The 17,787-nt window shown below is 30.9% G+C and overlaps 1 protein-coding gene across 1 annotated transcript in view; it reads left to right on the top strand.

Annotated features, from left to right (window-relative positions):
- Positions 1-17,787, top strand: part of LOC117342636 — a 36,659-nt gene that overhangs the window by 315 nt on the left and 18,557 nt on the right. The window contains exons 2-18 of the mRNA XM_033904832.1: positions 2,847-2,960; positions 3,283-3,396; positions 3,532-3,645; positions 8,354-8,467; positions 8,791-8,904; positions 9,040-9,153; positions 10,676-10,789; positions 11,113-11,226; positions 11,362-11,475; positions 12,998-13,111; positions 13,435-13,548; positions 13,684-13,797; positions 14,450-14,560; positions 14,882-14,997; positions 16,441-16,511; positions 17,334-17,610; positions 17,696-17,766. Coding sequence (XP_033760723.1) covers positions 2,847-2,960; positions 3,283-3,396; positions 3,532-3,645; positions 8,354-8,467; positions 8,791-8,904; positions 9,040-9,153; positions 10,676-10,789; positions 11,113-11,226; positions 11,362-11,475; positions 12,998-13,111; positions 13,435-13,548; positions 13,684-13,797; positions 14,450-14,560; positions 14,882-14,997; positions 16,441-16,511; positions 17,334-17,610; positions 17,696-17,766 — 2,014 coding nt within the window. The remainder of the gene's footprint in view (positions 1-2,846; positions 2,961-3,282; positions 3,397-3,531; positions 3,646-8,353; positions 8,468-8,790; positions 8,905-9,039; positions 9,154-10,675; positions 10,790-11,112; positions 11,227-11,361; positions 11,476-12,997; positions 13,112-13,434; positions 13,549-13,683; positions 13,798-14,449; positions 14,561-14,881; positions 14,998-16,440; positions 16,512-17,333; positions 17,611-17,695; positions 17,767-17,787) is intronic.

The following is a 17,787-nucleotide window of genomic DNA, read 5'->3' as shown; positions in this document are numbered from 1 at the left end:
AGAGAACCTTGTTATATGATAAAGCAGATGATACTTTATTGTATTCTTTGTTCGTGGTGTCTGCGTTAATTCTGTTTTGTTCGCATTGTGGCGTAGTTAGATAAATTTCACATATAATAAAGACATTAACCTTTGCTTTCCTTTATTGAAGTCTTCTTAACCCAATTAACACGACAATATCGGTATTAGTACACAAACGTCTGATATAAAGTGACTTCCTGACGTACACGCATTATATATTCCCTACAGATGTCAAGGAGTGCGACACTGATCCCTGTCATAATGGAGGCTTGTGTGTGGAAACTTTGGGCTCTTTCTATTGTGACTGTCTCGCTGGGTGGAAAGGCAGTTTGTGTACTGACGGTAAGTTATTCAATATGTTTTATAATTTAAGGGATGTGTTTTACCTACGAATGCTGATAAAAGGGCATATTCCTGAGGAACCTAATCTATGATTTTATTTATAGATCAGTGGCTTTTTCGATAAAAATATCGAAATCGTGAACAATGCAAATGTGGCATCTTAGTATTTTTAGACATGTTTATTTACGTAATATCTAGTTCATCATAGTTCATGATTCAAGACTTATTTGTTATGTGTTTTCATTACACATGTTTAAATATTTTTAAGAAGTATATATTGTTTCATCTGCAATATGAACAAACAATGACTACGATTAAATCTCACTGACCGAGGGCTAAATAAGGATGAACTGGTAGCATATTAATGACACTGCTGTATTTTTAACTTAACGTGGTCAGTTTTTACCGAGAGGCATATTATTGTTGATCATTTGGTCGGAGCAGCATTCTAAGATAAAGGGTATTAATAATTCTTTCAAATGCTTTGGGTGTCAAAAGGTTATCAAGCTCGTTCAAATAAAATTACCTAGTCATTTGGGTACTCAAAATGTTAAGGTTTTAAAAGAAGCCAGTGCAGATGAATAGATTTTGATGGCCAAAAGTGAATGTGGTTATCGCATTGGTAAATTCATAACTTTTTTACAAAGTGTATAACTTGTAGAAAAAAGTCTTTCGCCTCATTTAGCAGTTACAGACGTAAAATGTAACGAGAATACGTTATGAGTAATACATGTCTGTTGGGCCTCTTTTTGTTGCGCTAGTTAAGTACTCATTATTTCACTTGCAGTCACAACTATGCTAAAGTCTTTAAGCAATAAAGTACCAAAACGGAGCATAATAATACTGATAACAGGGTGTTAAGTGATATATTGATATGATACTGATAACAGGATGTTAAGTTACATATTGATATAATATTGATAACAGGGTGTTAAGTTACATATTGATATAATACTGATAAAATGGTGTTAAATTACATATTGATATAATTCTGATAACAGGGTGTTAAATTACATATTGATATAATTCTGATAACAGGATGTTAAATTACATATTGATATGATACTGATAACAGGGTGTTAAATTACATATTTATATGATACTGATAACAGGATGTTAAGTTACATATTGATATGATACTGATAACAGGATGTTAAATTACATATTGATATGATACTGATAACAGGGTGTTAAGTTACATATTGATGTAATATTGATAACAAGATGTTAAGTTACATACATATATAATACTGATAAAATGGTGTTAAATTACATATTGATATAATACTGATAAAATGGTGTTAAGTTACATATTGATATAATACTGATAAAATGGTGTTAAGTTACATATTGATATAATACTGATAACAGGATGTTAAGTTACATATTTACATAATGTTTATAACAGGGTGTTAAGGGGCATCTAAACAGCAAATCCAGCCAAAACAGTTGATATTTTACAAGGCTATACATCCTTACTAGGGTGTTATTTAATAGAAATAACTTGATAACATTTTGATATGTATCATGTCAAACTGTGGGCCTTTCTGTTGACATTCAATTTGTTCAGTAGTTCGTAAATTTCAACAAAACATGAGAAAAATGCATGTTTCAGGGGGACATAATTAACTCATTTGTATCTCATTTATTGTGCAAAACAGTCATGTCGTTTTGCTCACAAGGGTCTAAAGCACAAAATAGGAGCATTGGTTTGACTAGATTGGAATTTATGATATGTATTAACACTGATTATTTTTAGACCTTGAAATGCAAATGGCGGTTGTGAATAAGATCAGACAATTATGGCATATAAGAAGGTATTTCAAACGTCAAAAATGCTCATATTATCTACTATAGAGAACTCTGGACATGGCAGGAAGACTGTTTTTAGGAAAAAATGTTCATCCGTTGAGTTTGGGGTAAAAGATATATATTTCTGAAAAAGGCCCAAAACTCACCAGTTTGACAATTTGTCTTAAAATGGTCATTCTTACTATAATCAGATGTCTTAAATGTATTATATAGGAGCATTTTTAATGGCTGAAATGCCTCCCTTTATGCCATATTTGTGTAATATCATCCACAGCCGCCATTTGCATTTCAAGGTCAAAACTAAATATGTGTTTATACCTACATAAAGTCAAATCTGGTCAAACAAATGCTCCTACCCTGTGCTATAGACACCTGTGAGCATGACATCTGGGCTATTTTTCAGGTTTGGTTATTTTTGTGGCTTAGAATTATTCCATGCTACAACTTACCACAAAGTAACTCTATAGAAGAAATTGTTAGCATCAACATCAAATTATTTGTGATTTTAAGACACTACATGTCCCAACAAACATTTTGGTATATTACATGACTATTTTTGTGCAATTTTAAAGCTATTTATTCGTGTTTGAAATTCAACATTATTCTGCTATATAGATGACCCTTAAGTGATATTTCGACTGTTGCACCCTTTTCATTACGTTTATTTTTAGATGTGAATGAGTGTAACAATATACCTTGCCGTAACAATGGCGACTGTATCAACTCGCTTGGTTCCTACATTTGTGTGTGTACTAATGGCTGGACCGGGCCGGACTGTTCCATAGGTATTCTATCTACCTCAAAACAAACACTAACAGCTTATAATTATAAGTATTTTGTACACAATATCTACATACTTAGTTTAACAATATTTCTATTCAAAATTCATTCAAATATACATACATTTTTATAATTTTGGATCGGAAAACAAACTCAAAGCTTATATTAAATCCTTTACATACTTATATTAATCAAGTGTTTATCCACTCAAACGTCTGACAAAACAGTAAATGGCAAATCATCATTATAAACATAACATCAAAATGACGCCAACTTCATCGCCACAATTTCTTTTCAATGTATTACACGTCATTGCGTTCACTGTAGATATCATGGAGTGCGCTACTGATCCTTGCTTTAATGGAGGTGTGTGTTTGGAACGCTCAGGGTCATTCCACTGCATCTGTCCCGCCGGTTGGGAGGGAAATTTGTGTACTGACGGTAAGATTGTCACGTGAGATATACGTATATTGCTTTCACGATTATTGCTCAAATAACATAATGCAGTCATTGGTATGTGACTATACATCACCTGAGGTCGTTCTTTGATGTTTTCTGATTTAATCTTTGCTATAGATGTGAACGAGTGTGACAGCGTGCCGTGTAACCACAATGGGGGATGTGTTAATTCACCGGGATCGTACAGTTGTGTGTGTACTAGTGGGTGGACTGGTCAAAACTGCTCAACAGGTAATATGTCAGTAAGGTCAAAGCACCTGATTACAAAAGTAGGTAATCAAATAAATAGTGTTAAGTTACATATTGATATGATACTGATGACAGGGTGTTAAGTTACATGTTGATATGATTAATTTTTCTTTGTTTTCATGGTAAATACTCAAATGTTTGGTCGAAAAATTCTTTTCATTCTGCTATGAAAGAAATTCCGAGAATGGCGCGAAAAATGTGACGTCACAATACGACAATTGACGTTGCGTATTGCTTTGAGAAAAAGAATCCCATTTAAAACCAGTAAAATTGTACATGTAACATGTTTAAATTAGAAAATCATTTTCAAAAATTAATTATAAGCATTGATGTCATTTTTTTTAGTTTCATCGGGGTATGAAACAAATTTTGTTTGCAAACTGTATGAATCCGCGTAGCGGATTCATACAAAAGTTTGCAAACAAAATTTGTTTCATACCCCGCTTAAATAATATTGATAACAGGATGTTAAGTTACATATTGATATAATTCTGATAACAGGATGTTAAGTTACATATTGATATGATACTGATAACATCATGTTAAGTTACATATTTATATAATACTGATAACAGGATGTTAAGTTACATATTGATATAATACTGATAAAATGGTGTTAAATTACATATGGATATAATTCTGATAACAGGATGTTAAGTTACATATTGATATAATTCTGATAACAGGATGTTAAGTTACATATGGATATAATACTGATAACAGGATGTTAAGTTACATATTTATATAATTCTGATAACAGGATGTTAAGTTACATATTTATATAATACTGATAACAGGATGTCAAGTTACATATTGATATAATTCTGATAACAGGATGTTAAGTTACATGTTGATATAATACTGATAACAGGATGTTAAGTTACATATTTATATAATACTGATAACAGGGTGTTAAGTTACATATTGATATAATTCCGATAACAGGATGTTAAGTTACATATTTATATAATACTGATAACAGGATGTTAAGTTACATATTTATATAATACTGATAACAGGATGTTAAGTTACATATTGATATAATTCTGATAACAGGATGTTAAGTTACATATTGATATGATACTGATAACATCATGTTAAGTTACATATTTATATAATACTGATAACAGGATGTTAAGTTACATATTGATATAATACTGATAAAATGGTGTTAAATTACATATGGATATAATTCTGATAACAGGATGTTAAGTTACATATTGATATAATTCTGATAACAGGATGTTAAGTTACATATTTATATAATACTGATAACAGGATGTTAAGTTACATATTTATATAATTCTGATAACAGGATGTTAAGTTACATATTTATATAATACTGATAACAGGATGTCAAGTTACATATTGATATAATTCTGATAACAGGATGTTAAGTTACATGTTGATATAATACTGATAACAGGATGTTAAGTTACATATTTATATAATACTGATAACAGGGTGTTAAGTTACATATTTATATAATTCCGATAACAGGATGTTAAGTTACATATTTATATAATACTGATAACAGGATGTTAAGTTACATATTTATATAATACTGATAACAGGATGTTAAGTTACATATTTATATAATACTGATAACAGGGTGTTAAGTTACATATTTATATAATTCTGATAACAGGATGTTAAGTTACATATTGATATAATTCTGATAACAGGATGTTAAGTTACATATTTATATAATACTGATAACAGGGTGTTAAATTACATATTGATAACAGGATGTTAAGTTACATATTGATATGATACTGATAACAGGATGTTAAATTACATATTGATAACAGGATGTTAAGTTACATATTGATAACAGGATGTTAAGTTACATATTGATAACAGGATGTTAAGTTACATATTGATATGATACTGATAACAGGATATTAAATTACATATTGATACAATTCTGATAACATGATGTTAAATTACATATTGATATAATTCTGATAACAGGGTGTTAAATTACATATTGATATAATTCTGATAACAGGATGTTAAGTTACATATTTATATAATACTGATAACAGGGTGTTAAATTACATATTGATAACAGGATGTTAAGTTACATATTGATATGATACTGATAACAGGATGTTAAATTACATATTGATAACAGGATGTTAAGTTACATATTGATATAATTCTGATAACAGGATGTTAAGTTACATATTGATATGATACTGATAACATGATGTTAAGTTACATATTTATATAATACTGATAACAGGATGTTAAGTTACATATTGATATAATACTGATAAAATGGTGTTAAATTACATATTGATATAATTCTGATAACAGGATGTTAAGTTACATATTGATATAATTCTGATAACAGGATGTTAAGTTACATATTTATATAATACTGATAACAGGATGTTAAGTTACATATTTATATAATTCTGATAACAGGATGTTAAGTTACATATTTATATAATACTGATAACAGGATGTCAAGTTACATATTGATATAATTCTGATAACAGGATGTTAAGTTACATGTTGATATAATACTGATAACAGGATGTTAAGTTACATATTTATATAATACTGATAACAGGATGTTAAGTTACATGTTGATATAATACTGATAATAGGGTGTTAAATTACATATTGATATAATACTGATAACAGGGTGTTAAGTTACATATTTATATAATTCCGATAACAGGATGTTAAGTTACATATTTATATAATACTGATAACAGGATGTTAAGTTACATATTTATATAATACTGATAACAGGATGTTAAGTTACATATTTATATAATTCTGATAACAGGATGTTAAGTTACATATTTATATAATACTGATAACAGGATGTTAAGTTACATATTTATATAATACTGATAACAGGGTGTTAAATTACATATTGATAACAGGATGTTAAGTTACATATTGATATGATACTGATAACAGGATGTTAAATTACATATTGATAACAGGATGTTAAGTTACATATTGATAACAGGATGTTAAGTTACATATTGATAACAGGATGTTAAGTTACATATTGATATGATACTGATAACAGGATATTAAATTACATATTGATACAATTCTGATAACATAATGTTAAATTACATATTGATATAATTCTGATAACAGGGTGTTAAATTACATATTGATATAATTCTGATAACAGGATGTTAAGTTACATATTTATATAATACTGATAACAGGGTGTTAAATTACATATTGATAACATGATGTTAAGTTACATATTGATAACAGGATGTTAAGTTACATATCGATAACAGGATGTTAAGTTACATATTGATATGATACTGATAACAGGATATTAAATTACATATTGATACAATTCTGATAACATGATGTTAAATTACATATTGATATAATTCTGATAACAGGATGTTAAGTTACATATTGATATAATTCTGATAACAGGATGTTAAGTTACATATTTATATAATACTGATAACAGGGTGTTAAATTACATATTGATAACAGGATGTTAAGTTACATATTGATATGATACTGATAACAGGATGTTAAATTACATATTGATAACAGGATGTTAAGTTACATATTGATAACAGGATGTTAAGTTACATATTGATAACAGGATGTTAAGTTACATATTGATATGATACTGATAACAGGATATTAAATTACATATTGATACAATTCTGATAACATGATGTTAAATTACATATTGATATAATTCTGATAACAGGGTGTTAAATTACATATTTATATAATACTGATAACATGGTGTTAAATTACATATTGATATGATACTGATAAAATGGTGTTAAGTTACATATTTATATAATACTGATAACTGGGTGTTAAGTTACATATTGATATAATACTGACAACAGGGTGTTAAGTTACATATTGATATAAAGCTGATAACAGGGTGTTAAGTTACATATTGATATAATTCTGATAAGATGTTAAGTTCCATATTGATATAATACTGATAACAGGGTGTTAAGTTACATATTGATATAATACTGATAACAGGGTGTTAAATTACATATTGATATGATACTGATAAGATGTTAAGTTACATATTGATATAAAGCTGATAACAGGGTGTTAAGTTACATATTGATATAATATTGATAACAAGATGTTAAGTTACATATTTATATAATTCTGATAACAGGATGTTAAGTTACATATTGATATGATACTGATAACAGGGTGTTAAGATACATATTGATATAATACTGATAACATGGTGTTAAATTACATATTTATATAATACTGATAACAGGGTGTTAAATTACATATTTATATAATACTGACAACAGGATGTTAAATTACATATTGATATGATACTGATAAAATGGTGTTAAGTTACATATTTATATAATACTAATAACAGGATGTTAAGTTACAAATTAATATGATACTGATAACATGGTGTTAAGTTACATATTTATATAATACTAATAAAATGGTGTTAAGTTACAAATTAATATGATACTGATAACAGGATGTTAAGTTACATATTTATATAATACTGATAAAATGGTGTTAAGTTACAAATTAATATGATACTGATAACAGGATGTTAAGTTACATATTTATATAATACTGATAACAGGGTGTTAAGTTACATATTGATATAATGTTTATAACAGGGTGTTAAGTAATATATCGACTGTTGCACCCTTTTCTTTACGTTTATTTTTAGATGTGAATGAGTGTAACAATATACCTTGCCGTAACAATGGCGACTGTATCAACTCGCTTGGTTCCTACATTTGTGTGTGTACTAATGGCTGGACCGGGCCGGACTGTTCCATAGGTATTCTACTCTACCTCAAAACAAACACTAACAGCTAATAATTATAAGTATTTTGTACACAATATCTACATACTTAGTTTAACAATATTTTTATTCAAAATTCATTCAAATATACATACATTTTTATAATTTTGGATCGGAAAACAAGCTCAATGCTTATATAAAATCCTTTACATACTTATATTAATCAAGTGTTTATCCACTCAAACGTCTGACAAAACAGTAAATGGCAAATCATCATTATAAGCATAACATCAAAATGACGCCAACTTCATCGCCACAATTTCTTTTCAATGTATTACACGTCATTGCGTTCACTGTAGATATCATGGAGTGCGCTACTGATCCTTGCTTTAATGGAGGTGTGTGTTTGGAACGCTCAGGGTCATTCCACTGCAGCTGTCCCGCCGGTTGGGAGGGAAATTTGTGTACTGACGGTAAGATTGTCACGTGAGATATACGTATATTGCTTTCACGATTATTGCTCAAATAACATAATGCAGTCATTGGTATGTGACTATACATCACCTGAGGTCGTTCTTTGATGTTTTCTGATTTAATCTTTGCTATAGATGTGAACGAGTGTGACAGCGTGCCGTGTAACCACAATGGGGGATGTGTTAATTCACCGGGATCGTACAGTTGTGTGTGTACTAGTGGGTGGACTGGTCAAAACTGCTCAACAGGTAATATGTCAGTAAGGTCAAAGCACCTGATTACAAAAGTAGGTAATCAAATAAATAGACATGCAAAGATATAGAGGATATCTAACAGTGCCTTCTTCGCACTCGTGAAAAATATCAAAATATTAGCCCCACCCGTGAAATATATTTGGTATTATTGAAGACACTGCTACGTATTCTGTTTATTACATTTTATAACAAAATATACCAAGGCAGCTCAATCACCCCCAGAATTCATCCGGCAATGGCTCAGAAATGTACTCTATCTTGCATTATGACGTCATATGACATGACGGAGAGCTATATGCAAATCTTGATGTTTCCCTATTGTCGTTTGTAAGCAGTGTTCTGATTGGTCAAATCAGAAATAAGTGATACTAGTAAAAAATATCACTTTTATAGAATGAATAATTTTCGATATTTCACTGGTTAACATGTAAAAAATTCCAGTATATTCACGTATGTGTTGATTTACATTGTTAATCTGAAGATATGTTCGTCAAATGTTGTTTTGACACATCCAAAATATGACTTTGTTTTCATGGTAAATACTCAAATGTGATTGGTCGAAAAATTCTTTTCATTCTTCTATGAAAGAAATTCCGAGAATGGCGCGAAAAATGTGACGTCACAATACGACAATTGACGTTGCGTATTGATTTGAGAAAAAGAATCCCATTTAAAACCAGTAAAATTGTACATATAACATGTTTTAAATTAGAAAATCATTTTCAAAAATTAATTATAAGCGTTGATGTCATTTTTTTTTAGTTTCATCGGGGTATGAAACAAATTTTGTTTGCAAACTTTTGTAAGAATCCGCTACGCGGATTCATACAGTTTGCAAACAAAATTTGTTTCCTACCCCGATGAAACTAAAAAAATGACATCAATGCTTAAATAATATTGATAACAGGGTGTTAAGTTACATATTGATATGATATTGATAACAGGATGTTAACTTACATATTTATATAATACTGATAACAGGGTGTTAAATTACATATTGATATAATACTGATAAAATGGTGTTAAGTTACATATTTATATAATACTGATAACAGGGTGTTAAGTTACATATTGATATAATATTGATAACAGGGTGTTAAGTTATATATTGATATAATACTGATAACATGGTGTTAAATTACAAATTAATATAATACTGATAAAATGGTGTTAAGTTACATATTTATATAATACTGATAAAATGGTGTTAAGTTACATATTTATATAATACTGATAACATGGTGTTAAGTTACATATTTATATAATACTGATAAAATGGTGTTAAGTTACATATTGATATAATACTGATAACATGGTGTTAAATTACATATTGATATAATACTGATAACATGGTGTTAAATTACATATTTATATAATACTGATAAAATGGTGTTAAGTTACATGTTTATGTAATACTGATAACAGGATGTTAAGTTACATATTGTTATAATGTTTATAAAAGGGTGTTAAGTGATATTTCGACAGTTGCATTACCTTCCATTACGTTTATTTTTAGATGTGAATGAGTGTAACAATATACCTTGCCGTAACAATGGCGACTGTATCAACTCGCTTGGTTCCTACATTTGTGTGTGTACTAATGGCTGGACCGGGCCGGACTGTTCCATAGGTATTCTACTCTACCTCAAAACAAACACTAACAGCTAATAATGATAAGTATTTTGTACACAATATCTACATACTTAGTTTAACAATATTTTTATTCAAAATTCATTCAAATATACATACATTTTTATAATTTTGGATCGGAAAACAAGCTCAATGCTTATATTAAATCCTTTACATACTTATATTAATCAAGTGTTTATCCACTCAAACGTCTGACAAAACAGTAAATGGCAAATCTTCATTATAAGCAGAACATCAAAATGGCACAAACTTCATCGCCACAATTTCTTTTCAATGTATTACACGTGATCGTGTTCACTGTAGATATCATGGAGTGCGCTACTGATCCTTGCTTTAATGGAGGTGTGTGTTTGGAACGCTCAGGGTCATTCCACTGCAGCTGTCCCGCCGGTTGGGAGGGAAATTTGTGTACTGACGGTAAGATTGTCACGTGAGATATACGTATATTGCTTTCACGATTATTGCTCAAATAACATAATGCAGTCATTGGTATGTGACTATACATCACCTGAGGTCGTTCTTTGATGTTTTCTGATTTAATCTTTGCTATAGATGTGAACGAGTGTGACAGCGTGCCGTGTAACCACAATGGGGGATGTGTTAATTCACCGGGATCGTACAGTTGTGTGTGTACTAGTGGGTGGACTGGTCAAAACTGCTCAACAGGTAATATGTCAGTACGGTCAAAGCACCTGATTACAAAAGTAGGTAATCAAATAAATAGACATGCAAAGATATAGAGGATATCTAACAGTGTCTTCTTCGCACTCGTGAAAAATATCAAAATATTAGCCCCACCCGTGAAATATATTTGGTATTATTGAAGACACTGCTACGTATTCTGTTTATTACATTTTATAACAAAATATACCAAGGCAGCTCAATCACCCCCAGAATTCATCCGGCAATGGCTCAGAAATGTACTCTATCTTGCATTATGACGTCATATGACATGACGGAGAGCTATATGCAAATCTTGATGTTTCCCCATTGTCGTTTGTAAGCAGTGTTCTGATTGGTCAAATCAGAAATAAGTGATACTAGTAAAAAATATCACTTTTATAGAATGAATAATTTTCGATATTTCACTGGTTAACATGTAAAAAATTCCAGTATATTCACGTATGTGTTGATTTACATTGTTAATCTGAAGATATGTTCGTCAAATGTTGTTTTGACACATCCAAAATATGACTTTGTTTTCATGGTAAATACTCAAATGTGATTGGTCGAAAAATTCTTTTCATTCTTCTATGAAAGAAATTCCGAGAATGGCGCGAAAAATGTGACGTCACAATACGACAATTGACGTTGCGTATTGATTTGAGAAAAAGAATCCCATTTAAAACCAGTAAAATTGTACATATAACATGTTTTAAATTAGAAAATCATTTTCAAAAATTAATTATAAGCGTTGATGTCATTTGTTTTTAGTTTCATCGGGGTATGAAACAAATTTTGTTTGCAAACTTTTGTAAGAATCCGCTACGCGGATTCATACAGTTTGCAAACAAAATTTGTTTCCTACCCCGATGAAACTAAAAAAATGACATCAATGCTTAAATAATATTGATAACAGGGTGTTAAGTTACATATTGATATGATATTGATAACAGGATGTTAACTTACATATTTATATAATACTGATAACAGGGTGTTAAATTACATATTGATATAATACTGATAAAATGGTGTTAAGTTACATATTTATATAATACTGATAACAGGGTGTTAAGTTACATATTGATATAATATTGATAACAGGGTGTTAAGTTATATATTGATATAATACTGATAACATGGTGTTAAATTACAAATTAATATAATACTGATAAAATGGTGTTAAGTTACATATTTATATAATACTGATAAAATGGTGTTAAGTTACATATTTATATAATACTGATAACATGGTGTTAAGTTACATATTTATATAATACTGATAAAATGGTGTTAAGTTACATATTGATATAATACTGATAACATGGTGTTAAATTACATATTGATATAATACTGATAACATGGTGTTAAATTACATATTTATATAATACTGATAAAATGGTGTTAAGTTACATGTTTATGTAATACTGATAACAGGATGTTAAGTTACATATTGTTATAATGTTTATAAAAGGGTGTTAAGTGATATTTCGACAGTTGCATTACCTTCCATTACGTTTATTTTTAGATGTGAATGAGTGTAACAATATACCTTGCCGTAACAATGGCGACTGTATCAACTCGCTTGGTTCCTACATTTGTGTGTGTACTAATGGCTGGACCGGGCCGGACTGTTCCATAGGTATTCTACTCTACCTCAAAACAAACACTAACAGCTAATAATGATAAGTATTTTGTACACAATATCTACATACTTAGTTTAACAATATTTTTATTCAAAATTCATTCAAATATACATACATTTTTATAATTTTGGATCAGAAAACAAGCTCAATGCTTATATTAAATCCTTTACATACTTATATTAATCAAGTGTTTATCCACTCAAACGTCTGACAAAACAGTAAATGGCAAATCTTCATTATAAGCAGAACATCAAAATGGCACAAACTTCATCGCCACAATTTCTTTTCAATGTATTACACGTGATCGTGTTCACTGTAGATATCATGGAGTGCGCTACTGATCCTTGCTTTAATGGAGGTGTGTGTTTGGAACGCTCAGGGTCATTCCACTGCAGCTGTCCCGCCGGTTGGGAGGGAAATTTGTGTACTGACGGTAAGATTGTCGCGTGACATATACGTATCTTGCTTTCACGATTATTGCTCAAATAACATAATGCAGTCATTGGTATGTGACTATACATCACCTGAGGTCGTTCTTTGATGTTTTCTGATTTAATCTTTGCTATAGATGTGAACGAGTGTGACAGCGTGCCGTGTAACCACAATGGGGGATGTGTTAATTCACCGGGATCGTACAGTTGTGTGTGTACTAGTGGGTGGACTGGTCAAAACTGCTCAACAGGTAATATGTCAGTAAGGTCAAAGCACCTGATTACAAAAGTAGGTAATCAAATAAATAGACATGCAAAGATATAGAGGATATCTAACAGTGTCTTCTTCGCACTCGTGAAAAATATCAAAATATTAGCCCCACCCGTGAAATATATTTGGTATTATTGAAGACACTGCTACGTATATTCTGTTTATTACATTTTATAACAAAATATACCAAGGCAGCTCAATCACTCCCAGAATTCATCCGGCAATGGCTCAGAAATGTACGCTAAATCGTGACTTTATGTACTCTATCTTGCATTATGACGTCATATGACATGACGGAGAGCTATATGCAAATCTTGATGTTTCCCCATTGTCGTTTGTAAGCAGTGTTCTGATTGGTCAAATCAGAAATAAGTGATACTAGTAAAAAATATCACTTTTATAGAATGAATAATTTTCGATATTTCACTGGTTAACATGTAAAAAATTCCAGTATATTCACGTATGTGTTGATTTACATTGTTAATCTGGAGATATGTTCGTCAAATGTTGTTTTGACACATCCAAAATATGACAGTATTACTGCCTGTATATATTTAAGGTCGACATTTTAAATATATTTATTCAAACAATAACTAATGACAAATATCAAGGATATGTAATTTGTTATACAGATGTGAACGAATGCGATAGTTTCCCGTGTGGTCCTGGAAGCTGTCAGAATACTGACGGCTCATTTACATGTGACTGTCCAGTCGGACGAACCGGACCAACCTGTGGCCAGGGTAAGTGATGTCTCATTGACTCAATGTTGTTGGTTTTTTATTTCTAATATTCTAAACAGTTATATGTGAAAGGAATGTCCACGTGCATTCTTTTTTAAGATACGAAAACTGGTCATGACGGATAAATCCGTCATTCAAACACAATGTCTACATGTCTATACTTGTCATGTCAGATAAATCCGTCATTTAAACGTTTGCCACTTGCAGCACGTTGAAACCACATAAACCAATGACATCATGAGCACAAAATTCTTAGGGATTCCTCTTCTGCAAGAACCCGCAACGTTACTTATACTCTCTAATACCTATTCTTGTTTGTAGTGTTGCGAACAACCTTCGTGTTTTACCTCCCAGTACTGAACAGGACTTTTACCGCTGAGTTGTCCAACGAAACATCTCAGGGATTCATCTCGTTGTCAACGTCTTTCTGTAACGAGGTAAGGGCATTAGCATAACACTATCAAACGCCGGGACATCGACGTGAAATCATTAAACATATTTCTGATTCAATCTTGATAAAAAACCTAAAGTATTACAGTATATAGATTTACACGGGAATTATTATTATTATTTCCATTGTTTGTACGCGGAATGCAGCTTTCTGATTGTTTTGGATTGTTTTTGATACCTCTATGAAAAAACGGAAATTACGCGTAAAATGTAACGTCAAAATACGGCCATTGACGTTGCGTATTGATTTGTGAAAAAGAATCCCTTATAAGATCAGTTAAGTTGTACATGCAACATGTTTTAATTTCGAAAATCAATTTCAAAAATTAATTATAAGCGTTGATGTCAATTATTTTTTAGGTTCATTTAAGCATTGATTTCATTTTTTTTTTAGTTTCATCGGGGTATGAAACAAATTTTGTTTGCAAACTGTATGAATCCGAAGAAGTTTGCAAACAAAATTTGTTTCATACCCCGATGAAACTAAAACATAATTGACATCAACGCTTATAATTAATTTTTGAAAATGATTTAATCTAATTTAAAACATGTTTTATGTACAATTTTACTGGTTTTAAATGGGATTCTTTTTCTCAAATCAATACGCAACGTCAATTGTCGTATTGTGACGTCACATTTTTCGCGCCATTCTCGGAATTTCTTTCATAGAAGAATGAAAAGGATTTTTCGACCAATCACATTTGAGTATTTACCATGAAAACAAAGAAAAATTAATTATAGGGGTATGATTTTTTTTGTGGATTCATACAATTTGCAAACAATTTTTTTCATACCAAACGAAACTAAAAACAATGACATCAATGCCTAAAAATAGAAAAGGTATTAGAGGGATAAGATCATGTGTTTCGCAATAGTAAGCGCATTTTACTTCTATATGTTTATCCATTGGAGATGTAACACTTGTTTCGTTCGAAATAATTTTCCATTATATAATAACGTCATTACACGTCGAATTTGTCACTTGTTATGATTCAAAGATGGTTATTGTTTATGTTGCTAAGGTCTGATATATGTTTCCAACTTCCCATAAAGTAAAATTGTTGCGGACAATAATCTGATCCAATATCCGCTATATAACGTGTTATTGCCCTTTATTTATTTGACAAAATTTTGAAGGGGTAAGCAACTTGAATAAAACGATATAGTCCTTTCTTTGAGAGAAGTATGCCTATTTGTAAAGAGTGATTGCTCTTTGTTCAGTTTGACACAGTAGGTTGTCCATGGTAAAAAGATTAATTTCCTGCAATATTCTACAATACCTAAGACTACTCTGAGCCCATTCCTCCTTTAGAAAATTGAAATTAGATCAACTTCGGACCATCAGTCTTTGTCTTCCGACACACGCACGTTATGTTTTATAGCCTGTAATAGGATTTAATATGATTTATTGAATATTTGTTTTATAACAGGTGAAAACAATACTCCAGGGTAATCAGCAACAGTTTCAACATTTCTTTGACTGCAAAGTTGCTAACTACAGGTATGAACCTACCATGTCAATAACTACAGGTAGGAACTATAATGTCAATAACTACAGGTAGGAACTTTAATGTCGATAACTACAGATAGGAACTATAATGTCAATAACTACAGGTAGGAACTTTAATGTCAATAACTACAGGTAGGAACTATAATGTCGATAACTACAGGTAGGAACTTTAATGTCAATAACTCCAGGTAGGAACTTTAATGTCAATAACTACAGGTAGGAACTGTAATGTCGATAACTACAGGTAGGAACTGTTACGTTGCCTACTGTATGTATAACGAAATTCTATTTTTCGGATGTTAACATTTTCTTTGAATTTTACATTGACTTTTGTGTGTAGATAAGTATGTATCTATATATACAATGTCTTGATATACAATATTTACCTGTAACGGGACTGAGCAATATACTTTCTACAAATTACTTAGGATGAAAACAGGTTTAACGTTTTTCACTTAGTTGTTTTGTCGATGGTTCAACAGTTTAGGTAAGACTGAAGTGAAGACAATAGGTATATCTAGCTTGTTGTCCCTTAGCCTGAAACGGAAGATAAAACTATATAAATATAATCGTCAATATGTGTCAATGAATAACAATCTTACGTAGATATAATGTTGTAAATAAGTACACGAAGATTGGACATTATTTTAAGTATTGATATAACATAAACAGAAATACAGGAACCTTAAAAGGACACCACATAAATCCACCTTAGGCTCGGGTAATGTACAACGTTTACTTGAAGGGAAGAAAGGTTTTTATATAACTGATTTACCAGAAAATAATAACTGTTGTTATGGTATTCTCTTGAAGGAACAACCCTTTCATAATGAATGTTGAACTCACTTTTGATGGTAACGAGACTATTTCGACGCTTCAAGCTGCACGGACTGAACTATTGGACGACAAACCATCGTTATACTCGGGAAGGTTCGGAGTGACCATAGGCGATCTGGTTGTGGAAGTCCAGAACTATAACGCCACGAGAAAAACCTGGCACGCTCACCTGGTCAACATGGGGTTTACTCCAGACCTCCTGGATCAAGAATCAGCCAGCTACAGAACAGTGGACAGCAGCTTGTGTTCGGATGTAAGTGTACTTCAGAGGAAGAGAATTGATATAGACTGTTAAACATGTTTTCATGGAATAATTCTGATTTTTCGTGTCTTTACAGATTAGTCACTTGATGACGACCGCTTCGCCATATGCTCAGAATTACATCGGATGTATCGTAGAAAATATCCAGTAAGTCAGCTTTTATTGTTC

Source organism: Pecten maximus, chromosome 14, assembly GCF_902652985.1.
Source record: "Pecten maximus chromosome 14, xPecMax1.1, whole genome shotgun sequence".
In the NCBI taxonomy this organism is placed as follows: domain Eukaryota; kingdom Metazoa; phylum Mollusca; class Bivalvia; order Pectinida; family Pectinidae; genus Pecten; species Pecten maximus.
This window is presented reverse-complemented; position numbering and strand designations above follow the sequence as displayed.